This window comes from Colias philodice, chromosome 14 (assembly GCF_061535455.1).
Source record: "Colias philodice isolate Cphi_HAF_F1 chromosome 14, ilColPhil1 Martin Lab GWU primary, whole genome shotgun sequence".
NCBI lineage: Eukaryota > Metazoa > Arthropoda > Insecta > Lepidoptera > Pieridae > Colias > Colias philodice.
In genome coordinates this window covers 134,797-148,844 of record NC_143099.1, presented here as the reverse complement: position 1 = coordinate 148,844, position 14,048 = coordinate 134,797, and the positions used below count along the sequence as shown (strand labels likewise).

At 36.8% G+C, this 14,048-nt stretch overlaps 1 protein-coding gene and 1 long non-coding RNA gene across 2 annotated transcripts; one reads left to right on the top strand and one right to left on the bottom strand.

Moving 5' to 3' along the window:
* Positions 1 to 2,291: 2,291 nt before the first annotated feature.
* On the top strand, positions 2,292 to 3,137 carry LOC149482582 (uncharacterized). Its single transcript, XR_016316606.1, has 2 exons — positions 2,292 to 2,634; positions 2,903 to 3,137. It is a non-coding gene; the product is annotated as an uncharacterized LOC149482582 (long non-coding RNA).
* Positions 3,138 to 5,292: 2,155 nt separating this feature from the next.
* On the bottom strand, positions 5,293 to 14,039 carry LOC149482581 (uncharacterized). Its single transcript, XM_089703414.1, has 11 exons — positions 13,902 to 14,039; positions 13,602 to 13,722; positions 12,815 to 13,008; positions 10,322 to 10,604; positions 9,715 to 9,991; positions 8,436 to 9,383; positions 7,779 to 7,820; positions 7,216 to 7,394; positions 6,189 to 6,446; positions 5,713 to 5,871; positions 5,293 to 5,565 (listed from the first exon to the last, which is right to left on the bottom strand). Exons 1-10 carry the CDS (start codon positions 13,982 to 13,984, stop codon positions 5,749 to 5,751), a joined length of 2,508 nt encoding a protein of 835 aa, XP_089559540.1. The 5' UTR covers positions 13,985 to 14,039; the 3' UTR covers positions 5,293 to 5,565; positions 5,713 to 5,748.
* Positions 14,040 to 14,048: the final 9 nt, after the last annotated feature.

Genomic DNA, 14,048 nt, shown 5'->3' with positions numbered 1-14,048 from the left:
CGTCTGAATCGGGGCAGGGACCGTAGTGCTAGTCTACACTTGGCCAATTCGGACAGAGACAGATCGGTAAAGTTTATAAAATAATACACTCCATTTTATAATTAGAAACCAAAATCTTTATTTTTTCCACATTTACAAAATAATAATATATTACAATTATAAACATTGAAACCGTCACAGTTTTTTGCATTTTATGCATAATATTGAAAACCTACAATAACTATGGGAAGAATTTTCAACTGTTCATCTACATGATTTATGTGTTGACTGTACTAAATATTTCACATAGCATAGTACTATACCTGTTTTACGAGACTTTATGAAATACAATAAATTTCGTCATTTTAGTATTTTTTAGTTATGTGTCCTATAAATTCTACCAAACAAAACTAAATTATAATATAAATAAACAATCCATATGCCAATTATTATGATAAGCAATATACATATATATTTTTCCTAAATAGCTAATTTTAATTTGTTACACTTATAAGCATTACAAAACACAAATATAAAATAAAACATGTTCTTACTCGAAATTAAATTTAGGAATCAATCCAGAGATGAAAACACCGACGCCTGAGATCTATTACTTCCTACTAATATTATAAATGCGAAAGTTTGTGAGGATGTGTGTGTGTGTTTGTTACTCTTTCACGCAAATACTACTGAACCGATTACAATGAAATTAAGCACACATATAAAGGGTAACTTGGATTAACACATAGGATAGGTTTTATCTCGGAAATCCCACGGGAACGGGAACTATGCGGGGTTTTTGCTGAAAACGCGGGCGAAGCCGCGGGCGGAAGTTAGTTAACAATAAAGTTAAATTGTTGTAGACTACAACAAGGTATTCGAAAAGAAATATGAAAAAACATGATTTTCGAAATGCAATACAATACAAAATATGTACTGTAGAGAATTTAATTAAGTTATATTCAAATAATTCTTTCTCCATATATAAATCATTTATTTAAGCTCCCATCCCTTGTAACATGTGGAGTACAGTGAATATTTGGTAATATTGTCTTTGTTTTAAAAATACTGATACTTTCAACACACACATTTGCCATTCACTGAATATTACAAAATATTCCTTATTTCCTTTTATATTTTTTACAATTATTTACAACTTTATGTACAATTTCTTAGTTCCTATACATTTAAAAATTTGCATTTCTTTTTAATTATCCTCATTTAAATTTACAAAAATGTTCAAAAAAATTCAAAATGAGCATTACATACACATATAATAATTAAAATAATTTTTTTTTATTTTAATGCATAATATAAAAATAAATTACCCAAAAAGTCAACTGTTATGGTTTATGTTTTACTCACATTGAATTAATTTTTAAAGTGAAACTTTTATTACATCGTCTCAAACTTTTTGGTCTGTGTAGCGCATGTCGCGTGTATCGCGGCTGCCGAGTAGGTATACCTACTCGGCAGCCGACCGTCACAGTTCGAACAGTAATCAATTTTGACATTATTTATTTTCCAAAATTAATGATGAATAAAATAGTTTACGCCAACAAATATGTATAACTTTTATTTTTATAACAATCGTTCATACCGTAGCAGGTAGCGTTTTGAGTCTCACGCAACGTTGCCGCATCGCATGACAGCAGCAATTGCGACGTTGCCATTCCTTTAGTATAAACAAACACTATGGATACCTACGCGTAGGTACGCTCGCGAATGCAAATTCGGTGATTTACTAATTATTGATAATCATTGAATTCGTTTTGAAATAGCCTGTACTTTGTAATTTTTAGTGTTATAGACATTTATAAAATGTGGTGCTCATTTTTTTTGTAAAAGCCGACCGTCACGCGACATGCGCTACACAAAGCAGTGTTCGGAACCGTTCGAACAGTTTCACTTTTACCGTGGTTTCATAAAACCACACAACATTTTTTATTTTTCTTATATACTTATTGAGAAGCTTTCAATTTCAATTAAACAGTTAATTCTTCTGATTCTTTAAGTGGAACTGAAAGCTAATTTTCTAAATTTCAACAAACATTATTAAATTATATTCATAAGGTCTTATTGAGGACCTACATTAGTTTTTATGTAGGTCCACAATATTCAAAACAGCACAATTTTATACATATTAATATTGTAGTTTGGTGGTTAAGTCTATGGCCTCAGGCCTACTGTACACGTAATGCGTAATAAACGCACGTCAAACGCAAGCTTTCGTCAATTGAGGATTGCAAGAAAAACGTGCAACGAGCGGCTCACGCGATGTTGCCGCACCGCATAGCAAACGTTGCTCGGAGCAATTATCAAGCCTGGAGAAGTAACAATTAATTGAACAATATAGCACTAGTTTGGCCTTTTTGGCTTATGGCAAAATGTCATGCGAAAAAAGAGGACAGATATATGTAAGTTCGACAGTTTGAAATGACATGTGCCCATGTCAATTTGTTTCAGTGACCAGTCTGGTCACGGACGCATGGTGATTTTAATTATTATTTTTGAAGTGAAAAACGAGTGTTTTAGTTTAATTTGTTATTTTATGAAAAGACAATTGACTAAAGATAACATGGCTTGTGATGCTTACGGCTGTAAAAGCCGTAGTAATGTGAAATCGGACGAAGATAGAAATTTGTCATTTCACAGGTTAGTGTTTTGATCAATTTTTTTGTTAATTGTATGATAAATAAGTTAATTTACCTTATTTTCTTAATCATCTATGTTTTATCTAACCGTAATCATTGAAATGAAATCATAATCAGCTTAGTTTTTAGAAAAAATGCAAAATATAACTTCCATAGTGTTGTGCAATTATCGATACTTGAGTAGGAACGAAGTACTTCATTGATAATGACTGCTTTAGGTTAGGAGAAAAAAAAAGGTATTTAAGTATGGATTTTATTGTTATTTGCAGGTTTCTGGCTTGAGAACAATTAAAAGATGTTTGAGTTAAAGCTATAGCACAGGAAAAATTGGAAGCCTTCAAAACATTCTCGGCCTTGTTCAAATCATTTCGAATCAGACGGGAAGAAAAGTAAAGTGCTTTGCAGAGATGCTGTGCCACAAGTTTAAGGTGGCATCTATTTTAAATAATAAATATTGTAATTTGGTAATTAAGTATCGAAATAAAATGTTGTTAAAAAAATAAATGTTTATTTGTTTTATTTGAAGCAATTTATTTTAAACTTGTACCAATTTTTTCCTGTGGGAATTAGTTATTTTCCTGTGGTAAATTGTAGCTTATATGTTATTCTGATGTTTAAACTATATAATTGTAAAGTTCCATAAAAACTCATTCAGTAGTGTTTACGTGAAAGAGTATCAAAATATGTCCATTCTTATATATTTTTGCTTTTATAATATTAGTAGGATACGACTATTGATTTGTAAAAAGATCAACTAGGTGGAAGTCAGATTCGCGCACGAAGGGTTCCGTATAATGTAAAAATACTATGAATGAATATATGAAAACAGGAAAAAATACGTACCTTTTTACGAAACCATAAAAACAACCTAAACCGAAATACCTAATAATATTTTTTTATAAATACCACTACCATACAATGCAAGGCACAGTCAATACGCATCGTAAATGAATAATTCCAAATTAAACGAATCTTAAAATTTGAAATTACCTATCCATAATTCAAAATTAAACGAATCTTAAATTATCTTCAAGCAATTTTATAACTTAATTTTTTTATTTATCGATATTTTAGTATTCGATAAAGTAAAGGCAAGCACTACCTTTTTAGAACAAAAAGTGGCTACATGTGGATTTGAATGCCAAGCAGATAACAGTGTGTTGTCTCTTTCTATCGCATTAATTAGGGTATTGAATAAAAGAGAGCCACTATATAAGAAACGTTCAATTAATTGTTACTTCTCCAGGCTTGTTAATTGCTCCGAGAAACGTTGTCACTAATTGTCGACGTTGCCGCGCCGCGCAAGGAGCGGCTAACGCGACGTTGCCGCTACGTACGACGAGCGACTGACGCGACGTTGCCGCTCCGTGAACCTACGTTTCGTTTCTACGCAACATGCATTGGCTTGCAATCGTTAATTAATGAAAGTGTGTGCGTCACGCGTGTATTACGTGGAAAATAGGCCTACTTTTTTACTAGACTTCTGAATAAAAAAAGGGATTGTTGGTACGGAACTGGAGGCCTGATATAAACTATAATTGTCAATATTGCTGAAAATAATATTGATATTAATTATTAATTAATTATACATAATTATTTATTATTTATTAATTTACATTGTCGTGTATTATATACTTTAAATGAACAATTATTGTATATATCTATAGAAATACATACATATTAAAAATAAGTAGATTATTGATAACATAGAACCTGAAGTGGGATAACAATGGAATTTATTAGACATCTAGTTTACTATTATATTATAGTAATATCTGCTATCCATCCAAAGGCAACTTTAGGCGGAATTGTGTGCAATTTACTCTGAAGTGTTCATGAAGATGAATAGTATTGGAGAAAAAAAGATTAATTTTGAAAGTTAACAATGAAATAATAATTAGTGATCTAAAAATCACTATTTTACAGAACACAAATAACTCTACAGAAGTAATACTTGTAGTGTGTATGTAATTATCAGCACTCTATTAAAGACAAAAAATTCTGAAAAAAAAACAATTAAAATTTGCCTTAATTGACACTTCATCTTCATTCACACCACTATTACAACTAGATCATATCTTAGTCAACAATAATGTACATATTTACACAGGTATATAGATCTTCACGTAATATAGCACTGTTTCTATAGAATACAGTAGCACCATGTATGTCCACTTTACCTCATATTTACACCTACAGTAAGGTATTTGACTTATACAGTTCTGCACAACCTACAAACATGTTGTTTTATAGTTTTTCCAACAATAATTCTTTGTAACATAATCACTCATTTATGAACACTTCACGCAGCATTACAATTTAGAGTCACTTATTAATTTTTATGTTCAATAGAGATATCTTCTTACTGCACAGGGACAGTGTCTGCAGTGATATTTGATTATAGTAATTTGTATTTCTTTTTGTATATAGATCTACATTGTAGATTCTTTTTGTACTCCTTGCAGATGATTACACTCTTCTTGTGAATATAGTCCGAATATGATGTGTCCATATTTTATATTATTATTTTTTTTATATTGAGGATGTAACATGGTCCAGTCATAATGAGGAGCAATGAAGCATTGTGTTAATTTCCACCTTTTTAATACTTGTATAAACTCTTTTTCTAGTGTGTGATATGTAATTTGTTACTGATGTATCATGTACCACCAATATTATACAAACTAGAGGTAGTATAGAGATGTGCTACTGATGCACAAAATGTCAATAGCATATTACTAATTCATTTAATGTTGTTTATTGTTTCTTGGCACACTTATAACACACGTTTCCTGTTATTTAGCAATTATTTCATGCTTGCAGCACGAAAATAGTCTTCCTTTCACTCATGTATTTATGCACTAGCAGTCACTCATGTAGGATCTATACCGGGATACCCATAGGGGTGGCCTCTACGGGTACATTATCATAAGTGAAGTCCCATGTCCCCTAGTGGGGTAAGGGGCAGATGCATTATACATCTGTTTCACTGATCGTTTTTCTTTAGGGACAAGTAGGCCTTCTGTGTCCTACCAGACCGAGACATTTTTTTTTTCTTCGTATTTTTATATTCACATAGCTATGGTAATATTCACATATAAGTTAGAGTAGAGTCTCAGCTGAACTCCGCAATGGCGGCGGGCCGCAGTAGCGACTCGTCGTCCGACAGCAGCCGCATGTGGAACGAGTTTATACTTAGCGGCTCCCCTTGGATTATTTCTATGTTACCGCTGTTCGCCTGGAAATGAGGAATTAGTGGTCAATTGAAAATATTAAAGCTGCACATACTTCAATTAAAACAGTATAATTTTAGTATTGTTATGGTAAATTCAATATTTTGAATGTATGAATAACACAAATAATGAAATAAAGCCAGATCAAAACACATATAGTTGCATTTATTAATGTGATTTTCGTTTTATGCTGCTGATTATATTAAAAAATAAACTTAATTATTGTTTACAAACTAAATACTATTTTAAAATATCTAATGCTTTTTTAAATTTATTTAAATAAAATGAGATAGTTTCTGTATTATATCAAAGGAAGCATTACCAGAAACAGCGCAGCGAGTGTAAGATGCGCGGGATGCGTGCCGTGCTCTTGGTTCTCTGCACGCAGCAGCTCATCGACATGCTTGGCGGGCGGAAGCGAAGCGGGCGAAGGCGAAGGCGTGGCGGGCGAAGGCGTGGCGGGGCGAAGGCGTCGTAACAAGCGCGCGGCGGTCAGCTGCACGTCGGGCGCTGCTTCACTGCTGCGTGCTAATACGCTCTCCCGCCATAGGTACCATTCGGGGTTTTCGTTCAGCGAACTCTGCAAGTTTCATATTATAAGTGTTAGTACATACATGGTCCTTTTAATAATTAAAAATTAAGTTTTATTACCCGTGAAGATTATTATAACAAGTAAATTAAATTAAAAAACTAATAAATTATATTTTCTCATTGCCTATTATCTCCTGGTATATCTTTTGTTTGAAATTTGTAATAGTGTATAGTTGTTGGGTTTGTTTTGTACATAGTGACAGTATTATTATATTATGTAGCAGTCACTTTTAAGTTACTTAGCTGTCCCTGTACTATACTTCTAGGTCAATCACTCACATTATAAATATTATGCGCGTCTCTTAGCGTATATGTGTACTATTAACCTTTTAAACTACAAAAGCTGTTAGGCCAGTTGGCTTTTATACTATACTAGCTATTCCGCGTGGTTTCACCCGCATTGCTCCGCTCCTGTTGGTCTTAGTGTGATGATATATAGCCTATAGCCTTCTTCGAAAATGGGCTATCCAACATTGAAATAATTTTTCAAATCGGACCAGTACTTCCCGAGATTAGCGCGTTCAAACAAACAAACAAACTCTTCAACTTTATAATATGTATTAGTATATGTAGTGTTTGAGTAAAGTATAGGTACTATATTCCTGGATGTCTCGGGTTCGCGGGTAGTGGGGAGTGAGCGGACGTGTGTCTACCCCAGTTACTGGCGACGTAACGAGCCAATCCCATCCCCTGCGTATACGAGTGTGAACTCGTATCTACAGTATAGATTGTTCGTTAGGTGAGTCGCTCGCACTCACAATGTTGTGGTCTGATTGCGCGGGCGCGTGGGCGGGCGGGTCGGGCGCGGGGTCGTCGCTGCAGCAGCTGAGCTCGAAGAAGCCGTCGTCGTCGCTGTCGTCGGGGCGCCGCCGCCGCAGCTCGGCCTCCGTCGCGCCGCGCCCTGCTGCCGCCTCCGAGCCCTCCCAACCCAGGAAACCTGCAACACGACATACAGTTCAGTTGGTTGCCTGGAAGAAATCACTTATAAGTGATAAGACCGCCATCTGTGCTGTGTCTTTAGCATAAGTCTTCTTTTTGGATTTTTTTGTTTGCAGTACAATAAAGTATTTAAGTAAATAAATACATTTAACTAACAAATTAATTTGACTAACATAAAATGTATTTAATATGGATCTCTGTGTCTGAAATAATTTATTATTTGCTTATTAAAAACCATGTTTGTACACAAACAAGTTTGTTTAACTGTATGTTTATTGCATATAGTCGCCACTTAAATAAATCCGTGTTCCTTATACCAACAAAAAAATATTATAAAGATAGAAGGGAGACAATTATGTCAAATTAATAAATTATAACTCACCTCCGACATCAGATCCATTGGAAATATCGAATCCTTTAAATTCTGAAACAATAACATGTATTTATAATAAGTATGTAAAAATAATTATCTATAGGAATATTGAAAAGCAGAATTAACATTTGGCTGAACTTGCATTTGAGTCTCAAGATGATTAGAATAGAACAGTTTTTTTGCTTTGGACAATTTTAAAAACAGTTTGTTTACAATTTACAGGCTTTGCAAAGCAATGCAATGATGTTTCCTAACTTTCGATCTTATTGTCGTGTGCGAGTATACACATATTACATTATGCATATGTAAAATTACATGTATACATAATGCGCATGAGTATGTTATGCAGCACAAAACATATCCATTTATGTGTAGCGACGTGCGTACGTCCGTGTCTGTACGTGTATATGCGTGCTGTGTGAGTAGGTGCGCTCGTTCGTGTGAGGGCCCGTACATGTGTGTTTGTGTGCGTACGAGCTTACAGTTTGTGTTTGCACGTGTGTGTGTACCTGTTTGGTCCCTATGTTTCCGTGACCGCAGTCTGCGTGTACATGTATATGCGTGCTGTGTGAGTAGGTGCGCTCGTTCGTGTGAGGTACATGTGTGTTTGTGTGCGCACCGGCACGCTGAACTCGCTCAACGAACAGCTGCTCAGTGTGTGTGTACCTGTGTGCTCCGTATGTCTCCGAGTCCGCAGTCTCGCGGCGAGCACGGCCCCGCTGCGGCGCTGCACCACGCGCTGGATCCAGCGCTGCGGCACGCTGAACTCGCTCAACGAACAGCTGCTCAGTGTGTGTGTACCTGTGTGCTCCGTATGTCTCCGAGTCCGCAGTCTCGCGGCGAGCACGGCCCCGCTGCGGCGCTGCACCACGCGCTGGATCCAGCGCTGCGGCACGCTGAACTCGCTCAACGAACAGCTGCTCAGTGTGTGTGTACCTGTGTGCTCCGTATGTCTCCGAGTCCGCAGTCTCGCGGCGAGCACGGCCCCGCTGCGGCGCTGCACCACGCGCTGGATCCAGCGCTGCGGCACGCTGAACTCGCTCAACGAACAGCTGCTCAGTGTGTGTGTACCTGTGTGCTCCGTATGTCTCCGAGTCCGCAGTCTCGCGGCGAGCACGGCCCCGCTGCGGCGCTGCACCACGCGCTGGATCCAGCGCTGCGGCACGCTGAACTCGCTCAACGAACAGCTGCTCAGTGTGTGTGTACCTGTGTGCTCCGTATGTCTCCGAGTCCGCAGTCTCGCGGCGAGCACGGCCCCGCTGCGGCGCTGCACCACGCGCTGGATCCAGCGCTGCGGCACGCTGAACTCGCTCAACGAACAGCTGCTCAGTGTGTGTGTACCTGTGTGCTCCGTATGTCTCCGAGTCCGCAGTCTCGCGGCGAGCACGGCCCCGCTGCGGCGCTGCACCACGCGCTGGATCCAGCGCTGCGGCACGCTGAACTCGCTCAACGAACAGCTGCTCAGTGTGTGTGTACCTGTGTGCTCCGTATGTCTCCGAGTCCGCAGTCTCGCGGCGAGCACGGCCCCGCTGCGGCGCTGCACCACGCGCTGGATCCAGCGCTGCGGCACGCTGAACTCGCTCAACGAACAGCTGTTCAGCTTTATTAGCACCTCTGCAAACGTACTATATGAGTCATGTGACACCCGGCCATGTGGCATTTAAATATTTTTTTATATTTACAAATAAACTATTTTCTTTCCTTTCTTTATGCATATGCCATAGCAAAATTTATATCCATAGTAGCTAGCAATAAATCAATTTATTTAATTTGACAAACATAATGAATATGTACGAATGTAATGAAACATCAAATGGTTGTTGTCGTTGTCTACTAGTAATCAATTTAATACAATTTATTATTCAGAGACACATACAATAATTTCAATACATATGTATAAATTAAAACAACATATAAATTAATTATTATAAGTCCTATTAGCTACCTTCGCACACGAGCAGTTTCGCGGCGCCGCAGACGTCGGGCAGCGCGTCACAGCGGCGCTTGCGTTCCCGCTTGACCGGCGGCAGCGGCGTGGAGCAGTTGAAGGGGGAGGGCGGCAGGAGGGGCGAGGGGGGCGGGGGCGTGGCGGCCAGCTGCGGCAGCGTGAGGGGGGGCGCGGGGGGGGGCGCCGGGGGGCTGGGCCTAGTGCGGAGCTGCTCCAGCAGCTGCGGCCCCAAGCGGTACTCCGTGCTCTCTAGCTCCTCCACTAGGAAACCACCCTGTAGATAGTTTGTTGTGGTTATTGGCGATAAATTATAGTATTCTGTGTTTAATTTTATTTCAATGACTCGACAAAAGTTTAATCGTGGCACACACACTACTGTACAATTTATTTTAGCTGTATACTTATTTTATTACATTGACTTTTTTCTAACAGAACAAGTTCTATACTGATGGAAAGTTGCAAAACCTAAAAAAATATGTATTAATTAAACTTTTCATTTTGCTGTGATTTTAGCCCATTCACAGTGATAATATTAATACTAATTGTCTGTGCTTTAAAGTTACTTCGATTTAATTAAATTATTATCACGTAACAAATCCCTTACTTGTAGTCTCCATCCCACATGGAAGTCAGCCAGCACTCCGATGGGTTCCCCCGCGGCATCCTGCAGCTGCACGTCGGCATCAGTGAGCTGGCGCGGCTCCAGCTCTATGTACATGCGCGGCAGCGTGGGCGGGGGGCGAAGCCCTGCGCAGTCCCGCCGGCCGCTAGAGCTGGGCTCCAGTGCTATCGGCGCGAACTCCTCGGGACCCGCTTGGCCTCTCGTCCTGCGTCTGTTCGCTGATGATGATTGCACCTGTTCTGCATCTTCGTGCACTGTTTCCTCTCTGGAAAATAGAACATTTTATAGAATTTAGAGACAATACAAACTCGCAAAATTGTCAAAATTTGCTCTATTAGGTGTATGAATACTAGATTTGTAGCTTCAAGACGGTAGAAAGAATAGAAAATATGTAATAGAAGTTTATAAGTATAGAAAAACAAACATGATAGTTACCATTGTTACCACATATGAAAATTGTGGATAGAAGTTAGAAGGAGTTTTAAAGGATACCTATAATTAAAATTAAATTTCCTGGCAATTATGCAGTTTGGCACTAATTTTTCATAAAAGTACCAACAGAAAACACTTAATATGTTGAAGATTACTTAATCAAATACTGTTTACCAATTTTTCTAATGGTACAATTATTTCACCATAAAATTGTAAACACTGTTAGATTACAATCTCTAGGATAAATTCACACCACATTATAATCTGTTAAAAAATTGGGATCCATAACATCTATTTGCAATTTAGCACCTTTTTTTCGGTAGATGATAATCTATTCATAGGGAACTTTCAAATTCTGAATTGGGTTTCGATATGATTTAGATTATGTTCAGTTTGTTTAAAAACCACACAGAAATAGGACCGTCCGCGTCGACGCGCAACCTGCACCTGATGGACGTTTTGGAAAAGTAAATTATCTGTATAATACATAACTGCGATATATTCGTATTATATTTTAAGAAATATAATGCGACGAATTGCAAGCTAATGGATATCTTTATGGATCACAATTTTTCGACAGTTTTCATTGTCGCGAGTTAGATTACAATATAACAGTTTTTACAATCTTACCGCAACACATGCTATTACTAACTTTTGTTAATGTCTGATGACTTTAGGGCAGTTATTACAAATAATTAAAAGTGTTCCATCTAAAAGGGTGTTCAGCGTGTTGCTTGTCATCAGTAATTGAGCCAATGACATCCAGGTTGCACTATTTAACAACACAGACTTTCAAATTAATACTGATTACATATAATATTTCCAGTACCACTCAAACAAAATCTATTCAAGATTAGGATCTTCATTTATCATAATTTCAAGTTTCAAACTTACAAGTTTGATAGGTATACACAATATCTGCATAAACTGCATAATATATTATGGGTTGAAAGAATACATTGAGATTTAGTTACTGTACAAATAGGTAAAAGTAGTGAAATAGTTGTTTTACAATAAGGTTATCCCACAATACTGCAATAAAAAAAGAAGATAATATGTATACAAATGGTATACAATATACATACCTAGTTTTGGAATGGAAGTCTTACAATTTTAAAAATAAATCAAATATTTGACTTAATAAATTTGATTTGTTTTAATAACAGCACACAGACACACAGATAGGCATTGTAAGTACATGTATATTGTAAACCTATGTTTTTTTAGTTGTTGAAAATGGGCTATATAAATATACTCGGCTTACGGTGTGTGCTAACAAAAGAATACATTGAGCTTCATATCTTCTTGTACTATCAAAATTGTTATTTAAAGTAGGGCTATCTTCACAAAGACATGAGATCATTTCATACTTGCTATTCACTCAATGGAGAATTAGTTTTTGTAAAATTAAATATGTATTTCTACAAACATTTAAATGTTGAACAGTAATTGTAATTTGCAACACTAAATAGAGGCTGTAGATGTGCGAAATTACAAATTACTTATCATTTATCAAATGCAGATATTATTTGGTAATTCAAATCACCATACTGTCAATAAATTATAATATACAGTTCGCAAAATTTGCAATACAAATGAAGAGGCGTATTATAAAATTTGATAAGCGTGGCCGTCTCACAGAGAATTAACACTTGTATTTATTTTACAAAATAAGATAGATAATAGCGCACTACTCGGCTCAAGGTCAGCACATTCACTCAATTGTTTAATGAGTTTTGGCAATGTATGTTTGGAAATCATTTCCCCTTTACGCTCTTATCTTGTATTACTAACCACAAGAAAACTTAATGTAATTTATAAGGCTATAGTTTATAAATGCAGAGTGCATTTAGTAGAACATTTTTCTTATTTAATTAATCATCCAAATGCATGATATTTATTGCTTTGATTAGATAAGAGATTATATCATAATTGATACTTAAATTTGCATTTTACACGTTTTAAATATTTTAGATTATAATAACCTTTACACATCTGCGTATTATAAGCTTAATTAAAACTAGTAATGCAATAAGTACTCACGCTATGCTATTATTTAACGAGTCACTGACACTGAGCACATGTTGATAGAGGAAGTCAACTTTCCGACTGTAAATGTTAGCGGACTGCTGCAGCAACAGAGCGATCTCTGCAAAGTTGGGCTCTGTGGGGCTCGGGTCCTCCTCGCTCTGCTCCAGGGCATGCAGCCCCGCCTCCGTCAGGTATTCCTCCAACAACTACAACAAATATACTATATAATACTAGAACATAATAAATATATATCCATCTGGAAGAAACATGTATGAGAACAAATAAATTGTGAATTCAATATATTGTGTATAAAATATATACTAATATTATTGTATATTATAATTATATATATGGAATTGGTTAACAATCGGTTTCGCTTCAATGTTTTTGTAACTATTTTGCATATATGCAATTTCAATAAAATTTGGTTATTGCATGCATCTTATTACCTCAAGGTCATCTTTCTAAACAAGGCAGCCATACAAGTTTTGTTTAGTTTATAGTTAATATTAGAAAATTGATACCAAATCTAACAACATAATTTTGTTCATATGGCTATAGTAAATTTAAAAAAAAGAAAGGACTCTGAGTGGCTTTCTTTAAAATTCGTTCATACTGTTATGAACTATTTACATTAAAAAAATTATAGCTATTTTGATTCAATATTTGCATGTATGGAAATCATTAATGAAATGGAAAACAAATTTGAGGAAGGCCGTATAATTAACAGACATTACATTTTCAATAAGATACGGGGCTCGCTGAAGTCTGGAACAGGGACGCGAGCATCGGGACTTACCGCGCTGAGGTCCGTGTCGAAGTTTCGGCGGACGTCGCTGATGGGCTTCATCAACTCCGCCACTATTTCTTCTAGTCTTTGGGAATTCATGCTCCAACGTGTGTCTCTCCTCGATATTTTCCTGTAAACAACACGCTTCCATTGATAACATTACTCGGTAGCGTCGCGGACATAACACAATGTTATTGCTAGTGGCGCGAAACTTTCTGTCAAGAGACCCCAATTTTAATTTTCAAACTGTGTAACACAAACTTTCACTATAAACAACGTAAATATACTTTTGTAACGGTTGTGACTTACATTAACCTATCTTCGGTATCATCCTCCATTTTACAAACATAGAATTGAACGATTAGGAAGAACGTAACATAAACGGTGGCCATTTATTTATGTTTTCACGAGGACTTTCCATGTTCGCTGTCAAAACTTTGTTCGTGTTCGCGCTCT